This window comes from Camelus ferus, chromosome 35 (assembly GCF_009834535.1).
Source record: "Camelus ferus isolate YT-003-E chromosome 35, BCGSAC_Cfer_1.0, whole genome shotgun sequence".
NCBI lineage: Eukaryota > Metazoa > Chordata > Mammalia > Artiodactyla > Camelidae > Camelus > Camelus ferus.
Window position 1 is genome coordinate 9,321,658 of NC_045730.1, and position 20,689 is coordinate 9,342,346.

At 49.9% G+C, this 20,689-nt stretch overlaps 2 protein-coding genes across 2 annotated transcripts in view; one reads left to right on the forward strand and one right to left on the reverse strand.

Moving 5' to 3' along the window:
• Window positions 1-19,876, reverse strand: part of CCDC3 (coiled-coil domain containing 3) — a 57,982-nt gene extending 38,106 nt beyond the window's left edge. The window contains exons 1-2 of the mRNA XM_006174194.3: window positions 19,229-19,876; window positions 16,259-16,433 (exon numbers count right to left, since the gene is read on the reverse strand). Coding sequence (XP_006174256.2) covers window positions 16,259-16,433; window positions 19,229-19,602 — 549 coding nt within the window. The 5' untranslated portion in view covers window positions 19,603-19,876. The remainder of the gene's footprint in view (window positions 1-16,258; window positions 16,434-19,228) is intronic.
• LOC116661439 overlaps window positions 19,608-20,689 on the forward strand; it is a 76,648-nt gene continuing 75,566 nt past the window's right edge. Inside the window, exon 1 of the mRNA XM_032473567.1 lies at window positions 19,608-20,048. Coding sequence (XP_032329458.1) covers window positions 19,632-20,048 — 417 coding nt within the window. The 5' untranslated portion in view covers window positions 19,608-19,631. The remainder of the gene's footprint in view (window positions 20,049-20,689) is intronic.

The following is a 20,689-nucleotide window of genomic DNA, read 5'->3' on the forward strand; positions in this document are numbered from 1 at the left end:
AGGCTTTTGAACATCTGCTGTGTTTTTTATCCTTCAACTCCACAGAAGTTCAGTATTGCTGCATTGTTTTTCGGTGTGGCATGCGTGTGTGTTTGGAAAGGGTGGGGGGGGGGGAGGTGCCAGCATGAAGCAAGACGGGGGCACGGTAGATCCCTGAGAGCCGGGAAGACGTGTCTGGGTCCTGTTGCCTCAGAGGATGGAAATTCCCCATCCCTGCGTTCAAGGCTTATCTGCTCATTGGCCCAGAGCAGGCAGCTGCCAGACACGGGAGATTTACAATGTGACATTCCAGCCCTGATCTCTGCGGAATAGACATAGCAAAGCCCACAACGCTCAGTGCGCGTCCAGTGCTTTGTGCCAGGCTCAAGAGCTCTCACACCGCAATGACCAACTATGCAGACTGGAAACACAAGGTGGGGCGGTGGGGAGAGGCAGGGACTGTGGGAAACGACCGGGGGCCCCTGGAGGGGCTGAGGTTGCACAAGCCTCCCCGAAGCCAAGGGTTTGGAGGCGTCAACACAGACCCAGAGTGACCCTGCTGCCCAAACCTCGCCAGCCGTGTCCCAAGCTTCGGACTTCTGCCCTGACAATGAAAGCAGCCCTACTGACCAAATCAAGCAGGGTGATGGACGCAGACTATTCCATGGGCATCAAGCACTGTGCACAAACACAAGGGGCTTTTGGTGGCTTTCAGACTTTCTTCCTTTTACAGTTTGGACTGGTAGTCTTAGAATGTGTTATCTCGTGGGGAAAAAGTAGGCAGGAGGGGGAACAGAAGTGCCTCACAGCAGGGGAGAGCCTAGAAATACACCCCACCTCCACTTAGCACTACGGGCAACCTCTAAGGTGCTGGCAGAGGGCACCAGCACCCCAAAGCAGCTCTGTGGGCCGCTGCAAATTAGCACGGGCCTGGGATCCCCCAGACACAAGCTGCCACCCAGACTCTTCCTTCACTGGCTTGGTGGCTTCAGCAAGTGGCTTAACCTCACCCTGTCTCAGTTTCCACTCGTGATGTGAAGGTCCTAACAGTCAACCCATCGCGGGCCTGAAAACCTGGTGTCACCAGAGCGTGCCAAGGGACTGCCACCCACTTCAGCGGCCCTTCCCAAAAATGCATCAGCGGGAAACGGCAGGCGGGTGGACTCCTTGCTGAAGACCAGGCTTTCCTTTACAGCCAAAGCAGCAGCATCACAAACCAAAGGGCGTGAGAAGGGCAGAGAGGGGAAAAGCTCCCCTTGGCTAAGGCCAGGACAGTTCAAGGACCTAGTCAGGTGGTCACCGTGAGCCCCAGAAAAGATGCTGGCAAATGTAACAAGGGTGTGTTCCCTGTCGCTTCCTCCTCAAGGCGCTGGGGCTACTGCAGACTGGCTCCTAGCTCCCCGCTCCAGGCGTGCCCCCACCACCGCTCAGGGCAGCTGAGGATGGCCATCAGCTTGATTTCCAAAGGAGGGCTTTGCACTAGGAAGTTTACGGAGCTTAAGCTTTTAGTTCTGAGGAAAAGTAAAGTCTCCCCCAGCCCCAAGAAATCAGCTGCAATCAGCAGTTTCCATTTAACCTTGGAGATCCAGGTTTGCACTAAAGACCCCCTTACCAAGCTTCCAAATACTTACCTGCGCCCTCAACTGCAAAGAAAATACTCCGGTTGTGTAGAGGGGGATGAGGGGCAGGAGATGTCAGGCCTGAGAAGGGAAGAAATGCTTGTCTGGACTCGCTGATGCTCGGCGCCAAGCCAGACAGACTGGCAAACAACAGACTTCACGAGGTGGATGACAAATAACGGAACAGCTGCTTTCTGAGAAGATTAAAAGTCCAATTTGATAAAAGGCCAAGAAGAATGAAAACAGAAACTGTCCGTTTTCACTCCAGAGTAAGAGCTCCAGAATGTCTCCCTGCCGTCTCTGAAGCGGCCGGATTTCACAGGACGGGTTCTACTGTCAGATGGACACCTTCCCTTTAAGGCGATCTGCTTCGGATCTGAGAAAAATTCCTAATGATCAGCAAAGCCCCCAAATCTCTTCAGGCTGTAAGAACAAAACCTGACGCATGAATGTGAAAGCACTTTTGCATTTAGAGCTCTTTTCTTCCTTTCTTCTCAAGACACGTACACTGGTTTTTATAGTTGCCACCTATTCCACTTAAAATGCCGTATGAAATGGCCAGCACAAAAGCCTAAGTCCCAAATGACATAAAATGCCACCAGACAGAACAGGGGTCTTCTCTTTTTTCACCGAAGTATGGTTGATTTACAACGTTGTGTTAGTTCCTGGTGTACAGCATAGTGATTCAGTTCCATATATATATATATATTCTCTATTCTTTTTCATTATAGGTTATGATAAGGCTATTAAATATGGTTCCCTGTGCTGTACAATAGGGCCTTGCTGTCTTATCTATTTTATATATAGCAGTGTGTATCTGCTAATCCCAAACTCCTAATCTATCCCTCCCCCTCTCCTTCCCTTTTGGTAACCCTAACTTCGTTTTCCATGTCTGGAAGTCTGCTTCTGTTTCACTAGGGACCTTCTTAAGTCACATCGTGTGAAAATGAACTCTAAAATCATTTGGGATACGCAGTGGGAATTTTTTCTTAGGTAATGTATCAAACACGAACGAGGAAGATTATTTTTAGTTCTGGTTAAAAGCTTCAAGAAGTCCATTTTTTTCTTTTCCTTTCCCTTGGCTAGGATTGCTATAGCTTTTATATGGTGTCTTACAAGCGTATGTGTGTACTTTTCATCGAGATTTACACTCACACACATGGATACACAACACACTATTTTTCCATTCCATTCTCCCCCCCCCCCATCAAAAGTAATGGAATCTCAGCTTTTTATTTGGTTAAGAGACCTCCAGCTGAGTTAGGAATACTTCTGCAGTTAAATACCACTTTCAACGAGTGAAAGAAGATAGCTGTGGGAAAGACGGGACTGGGACTGGAATTCATTAACACATTGGACAATAGTATTTTCCCTTTATTTGGAAAGCTGCTCTAACTCCTCCCATTACACAGACTATGACCAAATATAGGCCAACTGCTCACTCGACTCCTCTTTGCCTCTGAGCATCAACGACATTTGCTCTCCTGCTCCCCTCTAGCATCTCTCCCTTCTTTTCTCTCTAACGAAACAATGCCATTTGTAACACTGCTTTTTCTTGATACGGCACTCAGACTCATCAAGTACGTATGTTCAGCACAATAAGCAGGACACACACACGTAGTGGCTCCTGGGTCCTAAGCACTGTTCCGAGTTTCATACGTGTTCACTCATTAAACCACATGTTCCACCGTCACTCTTCACAGTAATCCTAGAGACTCTGTGGTGTTGGTTGCCTGAATCCTTCCTCTCTTCCTATTAAACCTCAGCTTTCTTATAGAGTTTCACCCTTTTTCACACGGCCATTACTTCCAGAGGGGCTGTCCTAGAATAGGGCCCTTACTGGTCTGAGTAAGGGGGCCACTAGGTGCAGGGATGGGACACACTTCCGGCCAATGACATGCGAGAGCAAGTCTGCCAGTTGTCGGCTTGAGAATCTCTCTTTGTTGTTCCTAATAAAAGGAAGAGAGGATGTCTCCCTCTTTTGGATCTTGTTGGAGTCGATGAGGAGAGCTGGCCTGAGGACAGAGGCACCACAGAGAGGATGCCAAGCCAAGGGAGTCCCCCAGAAGGGACCGAGCACCCCAACTGTAGCTGCCATAGTTTTTTCTTTCTTGCCTCATGTGATATATAACGTTTCCTCCTTGTTTTAAATTAGCTGAGTCCAGATTCCTCTCTTACTTGCAGCCAAAGGCATCCTTAATTATAAATTAACAGATGAAGAAAGAGTAACAGAGCAAGTAACTTACCTAAAACCACACTGCTAGTAAAAATCACACTACTTATCTTAATCCCCTAAGAACACGTAGGTATGACGGGACAGTTTATATTACACATCAAACCTGAAAAAAAAAAGTGCTAAGAAAAAGACTTCCAAATACCAATGCTGAATAAATTATATGTACGTGTACTTTCATAGTCACTCTCACACATACACACTCACACACATCGCAACTCATCTTGAGATCCCAGTTAGCAAGCTGGTCAACTAGAGTTCGATATTTATTTGACACCTATTCTCAAAGACTGTTAGATTCTGAGGTCGTATGTAGGAGAAAAAAAAATTACAGGTTAAGTTCACTGAAAGTGTCATAAGGCACATGAAAAAGCAAATATATTATTTTTTATTAAATTCCAATGGTTTTGACTGTAACAGTCCATCTTAGTAAAATCAAGCAATTGGCCACCACAGTCTAGGTGTAGAAATACGGCAGTAAGCTGCTGCTAATTGTGCATACTTCTTTTCCCCTGTGATCCTGAATCATTAACTCTTGGACGCCAGCCACATGGGGGTTTCACCTGTAAAGAGGCATCACGCAAAACAGAACCCAGAGTGGATGTCCCCAGAGAGGCATCTTCTTTACTCTGCACGCTGTCAAATGACACATGGAAAAGGCAGACCCCACACAAGTGAGACTAAGCCTGTAATTCACTCTAGATAAATTGCCGAGTCCCATGAAAGCGAATTAAGAGTTCATTTTTAGTGACCAACCATTAGTTAGATTCTCTAGAATAGAAAGCGAATCCTCCATCCAGGCAACTCATGTGTCCTTGTAAGCCTTTCCCAGCTGTTGCTAAGGTGATGTCTCAATAAATCTGTCATGGTCTGTGGACAAGAAGCATCTTGGAGTGACGGAAGTACGCCCTAGTGAATTCAAAGCCCACAGGACCAGTTCTGGGGACCGAGTTACTCCTAAGTGGTACTGCTAGTCGGGAGGACTCTCCCCCTCTGCCGTCCAGATTCTGGGTAGAGGGCCCTGCATTAGACGGATGTTCCAGCGGCCCCTCCAGGGCCCCTCACTCACACCCCCTGGGGACAGGGAGTGAATTCTGACTGGTGTATTGAGGACAGAAGCCACGCCTGCCTCACTTGGTCCCATCCTCTGCCCTGAACCTCCTGGGAGCTAATGGACCACAGGGAGCTCCTTGTCTCATCAAAGCCAAGAATATTAGAGCATCAGTGGGGCCCACAGACATGGGCTGTGGTTTTCCAGAGCCCCCTGTGCCTACCTGGGTGGGTGAGTCCACCCAATCCTGAATTGGTGAATTGGCCCTCTCATCTGTAGATGGGACCACATTCCCATACCACCTTCATCAATTTAAAAAAAAAAAAAAGCAACCTTCATCTCCAATCAGAACATGGGCGAGGAAGCTGGTAGCCGTTTATAGAGCTCGCTCAAACCGCATTTCCTTAAAGCAGAGGGATTTCACCACGCTCTCCTGGGTACAGTGCCTGACGGTGTCTGAAACACTCTCCCACGTCCTACCTCTCTGCGCTTTTCCCAACACACCTGGGAGAAGACAGGGTTTATTAACCCAGACAGACTCTACTGTGGAAACTGGGACCCGGAAATTTTAAACGCTCCATCCAGAGCACACAGCCCTGCACAACGCTGCAGACCTCTAGCTCCAAGCTTCTGTTCTTTGGGGATTGCCCTTCCCTCCCTGCTCCCTCCAAGACTCTAAGAATCAAGGAGCTGAGTGATGGAGCCAGGATGGGGCAGCCCGTGGACCCAGCATCCCTGCGCCCCTCCAACACGGCAGCCCTGCCTCTGAAAGGCTGCTTCAGTACAACACCATTTACTGCTTAACAGAGAGCCTAATTTACTGGAAGCTCCAGCTTAATTCTTCCTACAGGCCAACAAGATCATTAAAGGAATTCTTTTGTTATTTCAACAACCTATTTTTCACTCTGAAGCAATGTCTCTATCCAAATTGGAGACGGTTCAAAAGTTCTTTATAAGCCACTCCACAACCTAACTAATAAAGGAAGCAATTAGAGAGCCCTTGGCAAAGGCAGGCATGTCACCAAACTCTTCGGCTCCTCCGGGACCTCGCTCCACATGGGACTCTGCCTCCTTACAGGTGTAGTGTCAAGGATGATGACATCTGCTCTAACACGTCAACCCACAAGGTGGTAGTGTCCTCAAGGGAGGAAAAGTCCTTGACTGTCATGACGTGGAATCAGACCCCAGGCCGTCCACTGTCCTGAGATGCCTCCCTCGCTCCCTCCTGGCCCCGGGGCCTCGTAGATTATATTTAAACCGTGGAGAAAAACTGGGCCTCGCTGAAGTGAGCAGAAGGGAGCCGCGGTGGCCCGTGGAACCAAGGCTGGAGCAGAAAGCACAAGGGGCTGTTACTCTTTCTAACGTGAACCAGGATGTTTCTTGCCTTAACTGATCCTGCACAGCAAACTTCAGTTAACTCTTTGAGGACCTCGGAGCACAACTTCCCAATGTCGACCATGGAGATGTGGACAAGCAGGCAGGTGCCCCCTGTGGTCCTAAAGGAGCTCTTTCTTCCCAAAGCCAGTGTTCTTCCAGCACCATGACCTTCAGCTCTGGGCACCCTTGCCCTCCTTCTCCCTGCCGTTTCTCAGAGAGGGTCCTGCCACCCTGTGGCCGCCCGCTCTCCCACCCACGTTCCCCATGGCTGGCTGGCTGTCTGCTCAGTCTCGTCCCTCTGTCCACCCCTACCTGCAGCCAAGCCCCCAAGACTTGGTTCTCAACCTCAGTTGTCTCCCGTCCCCTCCAAGATGGACTCATTCTGCTTCATGGCTGCAATCACCAACTCCCAGGCCAGGAACATCCTCTTGCCTCCACCTCCCACCCCCACTGCCTGCCAACAGCAGCCGTCCCCTGTCAGACCATCACCTCATGCCATCCACAGCCCGGACCATGCTCGCTGCTTCTCTTGGGCTTCCCGTGCAACCACTCCCCCAGCTTCACTTATGGCTTTGTTTTGTCTTCGTCCTTCTGTTTTTGTCCTCACACTCGCAGCCCTGCAGGTTCAACTCTAAGAATGCATGGCGTACTTGGACTTCATTGGCCCTTCACCCCCAATTCTAAACCTGGACAGACAGGTGTCCCCCAGCCTGGGCCACAGGTTCAGCTGGTTTCTGCCTTGTTTCCAGCCTGGCATCCTGAGTTCCCTGCTGGACCGGCCTGCCAACCCTACGTCATGAGCCATTCTAAGCTGGAGCCCTGGTACCTTCCTAGTTCTTGCGAAGTCCCCGTCCACCAGGGCTGGGGGAGGAGCCTGTCCCATAGCCACCTGGAGACTCTGGGTCCATTCCAGGTGCCTTTAAAAATGAGGAATTCCAGATACTAGCTTGGTTTGGGAACAGCACAGTCAAGGGAAGTAGGGTGATGTAGAAAGAAGTTCAGCTTTGGAGGTGGGCAGGCCTGGGTTCGAATCCCACCAGTGCAAACCACTGAATGTGTGACCAGGCAGCCTTCTCCTCCTCGCCTGCTCCCCCGCACTGTGAGACGGGGCTTCCCCACCCGGCTTTTGGAGCTGTTGCGAGGAATAAAGATGGTGATGAGCACAATGACAGGGGCTGCCACTTCCTGAGCCCTCACTGGGTGCCAGGAGTCTGCCAGGGATGGGCGGAGACAGAGAGCAAAGCCCAGGGCTGGCTTCATTTCCTCAAGACTTGAGGTCTCTTGCTAGCAGTCAGTTGGATGACCAGATGAGATCTGCCCTCAGGGATGCAAGGCACAGCATCTCCTAGCCCTGGGCAAGCCCCACCACCAGCCAGGAGTCCTGGTACTGGGCCCCCCACAGCTACCCATCCCCTGGGGCAAGTGACCATGCTGACAGGGAGAGGCAGGCCTACAGAGAGTCCAACCAAGGCGGGAGGCCTGGGCAACGGAAGAAGGCAGGGAAGCAAGCCACACACAGCCTGGCCTCATCCCCACGTCCTGAGGGAGCATTCTTGGGGGATGCCACTGGCTCCTGCCCACCTGGACCAGATTGGTCTGCTCTGGGAAACGTCAGGGGAGGCAACCAGGCTCTTCCAATAGGAAGTCTCCTCCAGGAGGTCAGAAGCCAGGATTATCTGGTGGGTTCCCAACACCTCCAGGAGGCCGCTGCTGCCTCCGAGCCAGTGAAGAGGGAAGCTCCCTCTCGCTCACTGCACACGGTACCCAATTCCCACCGCGCTGAGCACTTCCAGGTAAACCTGACCCCCATCCCACATCCCCAAGGCCTGTTGCATATAATGCCAGCTTTTCCCCCAGGAGCATGGTGTAGTTAAAAAAAAAAAAAAAGGCACTAGACCAGACATTTGGGGACGTGAATTATCTTCTCATGTGCTGACAACCTCTGCAACCTCTGTGACTTGAATGTGGGTCACTTACCTCCACATTCTCCTCTATCGTGACATCTGTGGCTGTGAATATTAAACAAGAAGTGAAAGCACCCCCCAAACTAGGCAGCATTCCTGAAAGCTCTAAGACGGTTAAGGACACCATCAGTCGCTTCTTTAAATTGTAGGAAAAAAGGGACAACGGACAGAGCAACCCAAACCGGAGATGACCTAAGCAATGAAACAGGTTAGACAGGAAAGACGTACTAGGGACGCTGAGAAAAACCTCATCCTGGGCAGAAATCATGGCCAGGTTTTCAAACTTCCTGTCTGGAGTTTCCATTTATGAGGCACTTGGCCAAGCCCGCCAGCGTGTTCCACGCGAGGCGTCACCAACAGAGCACAGGAACAGGGCGGTTCCATGCAGACCAGAGGTCCCCGCTGCCCCCAAAATGACCATCCCGCTGGCAGGGACCGGCCACATGCCTCTCCTCCCGGTTTCCTCTCCAAGTGTGTTTTTTTAGAGGTGTTATCTTTATCAGCAGAGGGGATGGAGCTGCCGGCCGGTAGCTTGACGTATTTAAGTGACAGCCATTCCATTATGCAGAATTTGGAAATCATGCATGTGGGCATTTTATGCACCTAAAAGCGGCCTCAGAATATCCTGCTGGAAGCAGAAGGGAAGGGAGGGGTGGGGCAGAAAGGGCCTGACGGTCTGGCGGGAACACGGGGTACGGGGAAGCAGAGGGCACCGGGCTGAAGCCTGAGGGATCTCTGATTATGAGCCACAGTGGAGCCGAGAGCAGAGCTCACAGTCAGGAAGACCCAAGCTGGGCTGTACTTCCAGGCCAGCAGGACACCCTCATCTTTCTAGGAGAAAGGAAGCAAGGGACGTGAGAGGGTCAAGAAGAGGCCTGGTTTTTCCCAGTGATAGGATCTCCATCCTGAATCCCAAAAAAGGACTCAGGAGGGGGTTTTAGGAGCATTCTCCCCACAGCCCAGAGAAGCCCCTCATCCTGCTCACTTCCTCTTTGCCCGGAGAGCCATCCTTCAAGGTCGGATGAGGACACACTCTTGCCAGCTCCCACAATGGAAGGAACCAACTTTATGCAGAGCAAGACCTGATTTCTGCCAGGGACATGGGAAGAGAACTGGGCTGACTCAGGGCATCAGAATGGAAGTGGGTGGGAGGAGGGGGCTGGATGAAAACAGCTTCTCAGGACAGTCCATCCCGACCGTCCCCTGCTCTTCCTGGACACTTCCTGGAACCCAAATCAAAGGCAGGGGATGGAAGGAGAAGACGGAGGCAGGGGAGAAGAAGATGGAAGAATAATCACAGTAAGAACAGAGCCGGAACTTACTGGACCTTTACTGTAAGTGAATTAAGTACATGAACACTAACTCCGAACAGCCCTGGGAAGTAGGGTCTATTATTATCCTATTTTGTTAGATGAGGAAACTGATCCCACAGCTGGCACTGCCATTCACTTCGATGCCAGGTGTTTGAAAAATGCCTCCAAGACATGAGTTAAGTAGCCAAGTAGAAAAGTGCAGCCAGTCTGGGAAATGGCATTCCAAGTGGCACAACAGGAGCACGGCATCCTGTTGCCCAGCGCCTCTGTGAGAGCACAGGGACGAGAAATACACGCAGCTCTTGGGGGTCCCAGGGTGCCCTTGGCACTGACCCACCAGCAAAGGTGCCCCCCTCTTCTGAGCAGCTGGGCCCACGGTGGGTTTCCATCCACCTGCATCACTGCCTAACTAACTGGGTGGGGGTGGGTGGGGGATCCTGTGCGGCTTTGCCCTTTCAGCATCTCGGATTCTTCTACGGGTCTTTTTTAGCACATGGCACAGCCAGATCCTTGAGTCCCACCCAGGGATGACGGGGACAACCAGACCTGGATCTCCTCCAGAGACCCCCAATAATGTGTTCCCCCCATTTAACAGTTGACAGTTACCACTTTTTGTACACCTACTGTGCGTCAGAGACTTGCAGCAGCTGCTGTTTTTATACACATCATCTCCTGAAACCCTCATCAAGGTACTGTTAATGCCTATCCTGGACGTCCCATGACGAATGTAGTGTCCAAGGCCCAATCCCAGTGAAGGGATTTCCCAAAGGTCAAATGGCCAGCGAGGCCAAAAGTCAAGTCCATGCCTAACTGATCGTGTCCAAGTCACCGCGCGGGCTTCTCTGAGAGGAGGCCTCTGCTTACTAAGGCCTCAGAGCTCTCTGGATGAGAGAGAATTCATTCAACAGATGGGTTAAGACACCATAAAAATGCACCAAATACACAACAGTGAATAAAATACATCGCCCTGCCCCTGAACAGTTCAGTCTACTTGGGAAGACAGCATCTGACAAGTAGGAAAACAGGGACCAAGATGGTTTGAACAGGATTGCTGCCATCTTTAAATAAAATGAAAAACCCCTCCCTCAACCGTTCTGCCCCCTTGACCTGCAGATGTATCTGTATTCAACCCTCCACAACCAAACGCCCCGATAGGGTTGCCAGCCCCCTTCCATCGCCACATCCTCTCGTCCCACCCTCTGCTCGCACCCCTGCAACCTAGATTCTACTCTCTCACTCGATGGAACTGTCCTCTTCTTTGCCACCGAAGTTCTGTGGTTACTTTTACAGTCCTCACCTTACTTGACTTCTCCACAGCTTCTGGCTCTGCCGATCACTCATCCTTCCGGAGACATTCTGTGCCCTTGAGCTCCTGGTTTTCCTCGTGCCTCTCTGCCTGCTCCTTCTTCGCCGGTGTTAGCACGCTGCAGGACTCAGTGCTACCCTACGGCTTCCACTCTTGCTCCGTGCCCTCTCCCTTGGAAAGCTCATCATACCCAGTTTCAGCTGACACCAAGTTATTGGTCAGTCCAAAGGTGTATCTTCTACCCAGAGCTCTTCTGAAACCTCCAGAGTTAGTGTTCCAAGCACCTATTCCAGATCTCACATGATGGCTCAGACTCCTCAACTCAGTATGGCCACCACTAGACCCACGAATTCTCCTACCAAACCTGTCCCATTCCCATTCATCAGTGTTGGTCCTGGCGTGTAGTCAGCCAGGAGCACAGGTGGTATCTTTGACCCTCCTACCTCCTTTACCACCCAAATGCAAACCATCATTAACATCTGCTGATTTTACTTCCTAAGTATCTTCCAATTTTGCTCAAATTTGCCTCTATTGCTCCATCCCCACTGCCTACACCCTAACCCAACACTTATCTGGTGCCTTCTACACCACTGCCCATTCCCACCGTATCACCTACATCCCCTCCAATATACACTTCCCTACTCCTGTCAGTTTGGTATTTTTCAAAACGTGAATTTGATCACATTACCCTGTGCTTTCAAAACATCAAAGGTTTCCCATTACTGTTAGAACAAAGTCCAGTCCTCACCAGAATCTCTCCATCCCTGCATAGTCTGGCTCTTCACTCATTCTTCTCATTTATTCCTTTTTCCCCAGCCACAGGGGCTTTTTCCAATCTCCTCAAAGGCACCACGTACCCTGCTGCCACAGGGCCTTTGCACAGATTCTTCTTCAATGGATTGCTTCCATCTCCCTGTTACCCCAACACTAACTAGGATACCTCCTCATTCAGCAGATCTTAGCTCCAGTATCAATTCAAGAGAAAAGGCTTTACCCCTAAGTCTAGGTCAGACTGCCTGATTATTTTTTCTTTTCCTTGGAGCACTTGTGTCTATTAAAAACTATAAAGTCATTATTGTGGTCTTTGGATTATGTCAACCACCATCACTAGGATTGTAAAATGTATGAGATCAGGCACCCTGTCTTTTGCCCAACATTGAAGCTCTAGTATCTAACCCATTAGGTGCCTCACGGTGGGCACTTAAAGTATCTGCTCAAGACTGGACTCAGCAATCCCACAGTACGAGGCAGTGTGTCATACACATCTGCACGCTGCAATAGCAATGGATTGGAGACAACCTAACCACCTACCAACAGGAGACTTGATGTGTATTGTGAGACATCCACCCAAGAGAAAACTATGCAGCCATTTAAAGCATCGATACGGAAAACACTTCCAGATTCCCTTGGGAATAAAGCAGGCTGGGCAGAGAGAAGCGGGCATCGTGCTGTGCCACTGGCAGTAAGTGACAGGAATCATGTTTCAGTTATCTGTTGGGTGAAAATACTCATCAAATGTTTACAAGAAACTTAACAGTGGCTCCTTGTTTGGAGAGTGGCTGGGAAATGGGTGGATCAGTGTTCGAAGTGGGAGAGGAAACTCTACCACCATTTTATACTTTTAGATTTTGAAGCTCATGTGACTGCGCGACCTGTTTATAATTCAGTAAATATTTTAAAGAAGTGCCCCCTTGGGGTGGGAAGGGACAGACTGGGATTTCAAAATGTAGAATAAAATACATCAAGATTATACTGTATAGAAGGGAAAATATATACAAGATCTTGCGGTAGCTCACAGCAAAAAAAAAAAGTGACAATGAATATATGTATGTTCATGTATAACTGAAAAATTGTGCTCTACACTGGAATTTGACACAACACTGTAAAATGACTATAACTCAATAAAAAATGTTAAGAAAATAAAAGTAAAGTGAATAATCTAAAAAAAAGAAAAAGAAAAAAAAAAAAGAAGTGCTCCCTTGCCGGAACCCAGTCAATTCCTTTGAATGAATTACAACATCAAGATAGCTTTTCCATCATCTGTTCCCACCTCCAACACATCCCATCACCACCACTCCGCCTTTTCGCCGGGAAGGAGGATGCTTTTTAAAGTGACATATTCTGTTTTAAAGCCAAATTTTCTAATTATCAATTTACAGTCATAAACCCTTGTAAATGCAAAGTGCTTTCAAACATACGCTCCAATTAGGCCCTTACAACAACCTGTGACAGTTTATATGTTTTTAGCCCCATTTCATACTGAAGTTGTAAGAAATTAAGGGCCTTAACCAAGGTCACTCCTCTGGAAAGTGACAGAGCCAATCTCCATCTTCCGAAGAAAAGTTTACATCCCTTCTGATGCAGCTGAGAGGATGACAGCTTCCCCACCATCCTTCCCGACTCCAAAAAGGGTAAAGAGAACGATGGCACCAGGCCTTTCACAGATTTTATTTCAATCCCCTGACATTCCAGGACAGACTGATGTAAGCGTGGGTCAGTCTGGGTCTCGGTCCTGGAGGACAGTCCTTGCAGAGAGAAGAAAACAGCCAACTTCTGTTTTGATTGTTACGCTCATCCAGCAAGGAAGAAAAGAAGGGAAATGTTCCTGGCTGGTGTGGAGAGATCCCTGCCAGTAAACGGGATGGATGCTCTTAACTTGCCAAAGACATCCCCCAAGGTCCCATTAACACCATGATGCAGAACCCAAGAGATGCTCAACGCTCTGTAATGCTGTTGACTTCCTGGCAACTTTTGAAAGCAAGATTGTTTCTACTTACGGAGGTGGGGGTGGGATGTTTGAGGATGGCACTGGAGGACGGGAGGGTCTGGCTGCTGAGGACGGAGTTGCAGGTCGCCCTGGGTGTGCATCACTAAAAGTTTCCCTACATAAGATTTTCCCTCGAGTCCATTTCTTAGCCTCTGGATGAACTCTAGAGTCCCAGACTCACGCAATGCTATCAGTGAAAAGAATGAAATGCGCCCTTCACAACCACTGCCTAGAGCCACGGTGGAAGCTGACTGGTGGCTCAGAAGAACAGGAGCAGCAAGAGTGGAAAGGACAACTCATCACATGTTCCTCCAGGACGTCTCATCATCTAAACACGTATGTAAGATGAGAAAGCCGTGCAACTGTGCAACATCCAAGGCCATTCCTAACGATCTTGAACACGCGTTCCGACTACCAGGAGTTTACCGCTGCTCCGAGCAGAATAAAAAGGTGGCATGGACAGCTCCTCTGGTCCCTCCTGACTGAGGACCCACCACCCAGCAACACAGACTGCTTCCGACGCAGCATGATGCATTTACCCCAGGCAGGAGAGAAAATTGGGTGCTCAACCTTCACACAGAAAAAGCTGAGAATTTGGCTTTTTTTTTTTGTTTTCTTGAAGAAAGGAGTAAGTAATTGTCAACAGCTTTTCATCCAACTCTGAGATCTTCAATTCACAACTACTTCCATTACTCTAGAGGTTGTAAAAATGTCTCCAAAAGCATCATAAAATGTAAAAGCTGAAATTCACCAGAAAGCCAACTTAGTTTTAGTCTCATCCTAAATTCTCAAACTAGCGAATTTCACGGAGCTCTGGTGTGGTACCTACCTGAGTGGGCAGGAGATAGAGACGGAAGGAGCCAAGGTGTGGAAAACTGCGAGGTCCATCAAGCTCCAACACCTAAACTCAGCTCTGCGGCAGCTCAGCCATCTGGAAGAATTCATTTTCTTCCTCCCAAAGCTTCTGACTTTAAGAGCAATGCAGCAGCTCACCCTCTTGTTATCTAAGGGACCAGGGTGATGAAAGGGAAAAGGAATTCTCCCCAAGATCAACATCTGATCACCAGAAATAGGACTGCCTTCGCATTGGAACAATTCTCCACGGCCCCATTGTTCTATTTTCTTCTAATGATAGGAAAATCTAATTCCAGGGAAACGCTAATAGCTTCATTATGTGACCACAGAGCTAATCAGTTACGCAGCTAAAGAGTTTGGGGGCTGAGCTATGAGGTATTTTTGGAACAACATCTGATCCCCTGATATAAATCTATTGTTACCAAGTGTAACTAAAACTCTCACCAAATGGAGAATCAAAGGACCTAGACTAAAAAGATGTTCTCTGGAATCTGCTCAGGTCTGACTCAGGCTGGGGATGCTCAGCCTCACACCCAGTAGGTCCAGTTCAGTGCGGAGTGGGTGCTGGTACAGACTAAAAGGGTGGGAAAAACCCACAGGTGCTTGGAACCATGTTGGGAGTAAAATATAGGAAAAAATTCTAGCAAACCATGGAGGAGGAGCGAGAAGAGCCTAGAGCTCTGTCAGTAGGGTGGGCCTACGGAAGGAACCCTTGGTGATGTCAAGGAAGTAAGATTCAACAGTTCTCAGGTGGACGCACCTGCCTACGATGAAAACAGCTTCTGTGCAAAGAACGTGAAGAGGGTCTCCAGGTGCCAGGGAGCCCTGGGCACATCAGGATGCTCGGAAGCACGAGGCCGCTACCTGATGCCAACCCACTGGGCAAGAGACTGACATCTCCCATGAAAAGCAGCAGCCACGCAACGTGCAAGTTGGTTCACGAACCCATAAACGAAGTCCCTGTCCCAGGGGACAGCCACACCCCTACAACAGGACTCTCTCTAGCACTCTGTTGTGCAGCCCTGAAGACATCTCACAGGGCAGACTGGGCCACCGCCTCCCCTGACCTGGTGCCATAATCACCCCAGCTCAGTTGTGGCCATGCCACTGCTTTGGGGAAGTGACAGTCCTCAAAACGTTCCCGCAACTCTGGCATCTTCCCCAGGCTGAAAGACCCCTTTTAAATTTTCACACCCAAAATTATCCCGACCCTTATGTTCCACAATTACCTTAATCATCCTGTACCTCTGTGTCTTAACAATTACACATAAGAACCACAGAGGTGTTCGATTTAACAATTATTTCATTTCCTGGAGGACTCTTCCTTTCCTCTTAGAAAATTCCTTAGAGCCCTACACCGGCAATAGTGATAGTAACAGTGATGATAACGGTCGGAGGCACAGTGGCTCACAGGCATCGAGCGCGTACTCCGCACAGCACTACGCTGAAGGCTTTACACACGTACATTTCCTACACCTTTAAATCACACTGCATCAGCCCTGCAGCATAGGTGCTAGTATTATTTCCATTTTACGGAAGAGGAAACTGAGGCACAATATGCCAGCCTTCATCTTGTCCCCTCACTCTGTGAGGGGGCCTGTGCCAAACAGTAAAGCCTCAGGAACCCAAAGTTTATAAGCAGTGTTTGTTCACCGCTGGGAGGGAGCAGTGAGGCGAGGATGTGACTCTGGTCTGGGCTTTTGGAAGATGACGCTTGACTTCCTAAGTCACACAATTCATACAAAGCAGATATTCTACTATTTTGCTGGGGCACAGGGCACAGCCAGCTCTTACCCTATTGTCTTCTTGGATCTCCCAGTCACTGGAGAAAGTCACCAGCTGCTGCCCTTGGGAACAGTTGGAAAACTGGAAAAGGCTGGAAAACATCCTTCTGTTTTCTTGAGTGTCAGGAAAGATGGCATCTTGGAAATTGACTCCATGAGGCAAGAGGTTATAATTTTCATCCATCCTAATGGAAAAGAGAAAAAAAAAACAGCTGTAAACTGGACAGGGAAGGGTTGGACCATCTGGAGTCAAGTCAGAGAAGACTGTGACAATGTTGCCAATTACACAATACTACCTCTGCAGAGGAGTTACTATTTTTAAACAACACTGCTTCCCCCTTGCACTGCTTTCAGCAGAGGAGTTACTATTTCTAATGGTTTCTCTGCCTCATCCTGCTTGAGTTCATCCTTAATGTTTTCAAAACTGTAAGCTGGGGGTGGGAGGTCGGGGAGGGTGTGCATGTGTGTTTCTCTACTTGCCAATTTCTCAAGTGGTGTTCCTTCTCATAGAAGGACTGCTCCCTGTTCCTTGGTGAAAGGCAGGCCAGTTTTAATGACCTGGGTCCAAGTCCTGCCATTGCTACATCTCTTCTGTCCGAAACGAAAGGGATTTCTTCAATTCTCTAAGTTTTAGTACTACAGTCTATAAAAAGATGACACTGGCACCTCACTTTGTAGGTGGGTAAGGATCACACTGAAAAAAGTGAAGTTCTGGCAGAGTGAGTGCAGTGTAAAAGTTAACAGTTTTATAGAGCCTGGCATAGAGAGCCCGTTGGTAAGGTAAAGAAAAGGAAAAACGAGAGACAGGAGTTGGTTTACACTCCAGCCCAAAGGCCAAAGGGGGCACGTGGGGCTCACCAGTGAGTCTCCACGGCCCCCCTTCTCCTGTTGACACAGACCGGAATCTGTTCTCTTCTCAGTGGGTGTCAGAAAAGAGAAATGATTTGTATGCAGTTATCAATATATGTCAGGGCAACACAGCCCCATGAAATAAACCTGTCAGATTACCATTTGACTCTGCATTTCTGCCCTAACGTTTTGTAAATATGTCAGAGCAAAAGATGAAAAGAGTTGGCTGACCACCAGAGCCAGTGGACAAAACTGCAGCTCATGATAAAATCAGAAAAGAAAATAATGTTTTCTTAAGTACTCCGGCTCTTTTTTTTCTTTGGAAAATCAAATCTTTTTAATAGTTTTACCTGGGTTCCCAAAGTTTTCCCTAAAGACATGAAAAATCTAAGTTTCTCTGTATCAAGAAGGTACTGTCTCACTCTTTGCCGACTTTATTTAGAAACTGCACTTCTCCAGCAATTAAAAAAAAAATCAACTTAATCTAGCTAAACCACCGAAGCCAACACAAAGCATGCCATGTATTCTAAACTTAGTCTGGCTTCACTATGGAAAACATGTGTTGCTGTGAGCTTACGAATGCCCTTCTGTGGAACTTACTGTTTTCTTTCTCAGTCACATGATCTCAAGAGCTAAAAGTGAGTCTGCAGACCAAGGTCATGGTCATTCCAAATATCCTTAATGCTGCTCCGTGGACTGGGAAAACCAGAGCTATTGCCCATTACAACTCTGGATCCACTCACTATCTTGACAGACGCGCTAGATTCCAAGTCACGGTTTCTCTCAGTCGTTCTCTGTCTCCTTTCAACTGGAGACAACCAATGCATTTAGGGTTTCACCTGCTGTTTTTTAAATTTCAGTGGAACCCACCGCCTAAATTCTTATCCACACGCATTTCATCTTGACCACAGACCAAATTCCATGGAACCGCACGCGATTCCAGGTGTATCCAATCAGAGCGGGCCTCCTCCCTAATTCACTTCTTACATTCTTCACAGGGCTGTGACTCAGGGTCTTACCACCCCACCCCAGACCCCTCCTCCATCAACCTTTGCTATTTGGAACAGCCTGGCATTGAGGTCCGCTGGCAGCTGATACGAGCTAATGTGAGTGAAACAAGAGGACAGCTGGGCTGCATTCCACACCATTCCGATCTTGGCTTTTAAGCAGGTGGGCAGAGGAGAAGGACTATTCAGTCTGCGTCTGATCTGCACCAGGTGTTTCGCAGAAGTTACTGGGTTTTCATCGCAACCAACCTGGTTTCTCACATTATGAAGGTGAGGCTATTTGAGCTTCTCAACAAGCTCAGTAACTTGCTGGAAATCACAGGGAAGAGCAGAGCCAGGATTCCAAGAGCAGCCTGATTTCAAAGTGTGTTGGTTTTGTTTGGACCACCACCCAACCAAAACTACTCCCAGAGAAATCCAACTTACAATACAGGGTTCCACCTGCTGTTCTTTAGTTCAAACTTCATTCGAACCCAACCCCTGAATTCTTATCCACAAGCATTTCATCTTGACCAGCTTTCACAGAACTGCACAAGATTCCAGGAGCCTCCAAACAGAGAAGGCCTCCTGCCTAATTTACCTTTAAAGCACCATGACCAGGGCCTTCCCCTCCTTCCCCCACCCTTAAACCTTTGCTGTTTGGAATAGCCAGGCTATTTGTTGCTAGAAACCACCTTGAGCTTTTGCCTGAAACCCTCTTCTGTCCACCAAGCACAAGAATCATCCCTGTTTCCCCAAGTTTAGCCATAGGTACCTAGGCTCTTTGCAGAGATGTCTGGAGGAGTAGGAAGGAATAAAGAGTAAGGGGAGAGAAGGGAGGGTATAGCTCAGTGGTAGAGCGCATGCTAGCATGCATAAGGTCCTGGGTTCAATTCCCAGTACCTCTGTTTAAAAATATAAACAAAGAAACCTAAAATTACTTCCCTCATTTAAAAAAAAAAAAGAAAAATTTAAAGAAAATGAACACATTTTAAAGTTAAAAATACAAAAAGAGTAAAGTAGAAAGCCCATCCCCACGGGCAGGATTCCCTGCGAGTCCCTGATCCGGCCCGGGATAAAGGTGACCTTGGCTGGACACGCAAGGGGGCCAAGGGGGTGGTGTGGTCGCGAGGCGGCTGGCTCACCTGAGGAAGAAGAAATAGGAGTAATCCTGGACCACGGTGTGGGAGTGACAGGAGAAGTAGCCCAAGCCGGTGAGGTTGAGCCTGGAGCCCGCCGGCACCTCGAGCATGCTGCCCCACGCCTGGTCGCACAGCATCTCGATCTCGGCCGAGTAGAAGAGCCCCGCGTCGCTGGCCTCGTACTGCCAGGGCAGGTAGTTGTAGAGGCCGGGCACCTCCTGGTGCAGGGCCAGCACCTTGGCGTACACGATGGTCTCGGCCAGCTCCGCGCGGCAGCCCTCGCTCAGCGGTCTCCACTCGGAGGGCAGCTGGCAGCCGCGCGCGGGCCCCAGCCGGCCGGCCAGGCAGAGGGCGGCGAGCAGCAGCGGGCGCAGCATGCCGGCGGCGGGCGCACTAGCCGGGGCGCATGGCGGGGAGTCCCGGAGCGCGGCCGGCGGCGGCTGCGGCGGCGGCGAGCCCGGAGCGCCCGGCCCACGGCGCCGCCCCGCCGGCCTGGGTAGCGCAGCCCTGGGCGCTCGGCTCCTCGTGCGGCTCCCACAGCTCGGCGCGCCGCTCTCTCCACCGCGAAGCTCACCCCGCCGGCCGCGCCCGCGACGCTTTAAAAGGAGCGCGGGGCGGGCGTGCCGCCGCCTGCTCCTTCCGCGAGTGGCGGTGCGTGGGCGGGAGGGGCGGCGGCCGGAGGGGGCCGGCGGCAGCGGCAGGAGCCGGAGCAGCGGCGGCGGCCGGAGGGGGCCGGCGCGAGCGGCGGCGGCGGCGGCGGCGGCGGGAGCGGCGGCAGCGGCAGGAGCGGCGGCAGCGGCAGGAGCAGGAGCGGCAGCGGCAGGTGCGGGAGGGGCGGCGGAGGCGGCAGCGGCAGGTGCGGGAGGGGGCGGCCGGCGGGAGCGGCGGCGGCGGCAGGTGCGGGAGGGGCGGCGGTGGCGGCGGGGGCGCGCGAGGCTCGGGAGACGCGCGGCGCTGGGGGCATCGCCCCGGGCCGGCGCGGTGTCCGGGGGAGCTGGGATCCCCGGAAAGTCAGTGCCAGGAGCGGCTCCCCAGCCCGCTTCAAGCGCCCGGCTGCGGGACTGAGTCAGACCTTTTCAGGCATAAAGCCTGTTCCAGACATGGCATCCTTAAAACGATCCCTGTCAATGACCATGATTATTCTACTATACGTTTTTGCATTTTCTACTAAGTTCAGTTAGATTCGAATACATAGCACTGTGACTTTACCTTTGCAGAGGTTAACTAGGAAATTCAATGTCATCTAATAAAATTTCTAGATTCTGTCTCCCTGTTTATTTATTTTTTTTTAATAATAGTCTTAGGAAAGCCTTAAAAGTTTTGGAAAGCCAAAGCCATGTTGTTCTGATTTTCCTTCACTTACATGATTTCATGATTTATATAATTACTACCTCCAGATTCAGAGCATTTTACACCTGAGAAACAAAGTCAGAAGTAAATTCCAAACAGCTTTCCACAAGCGAA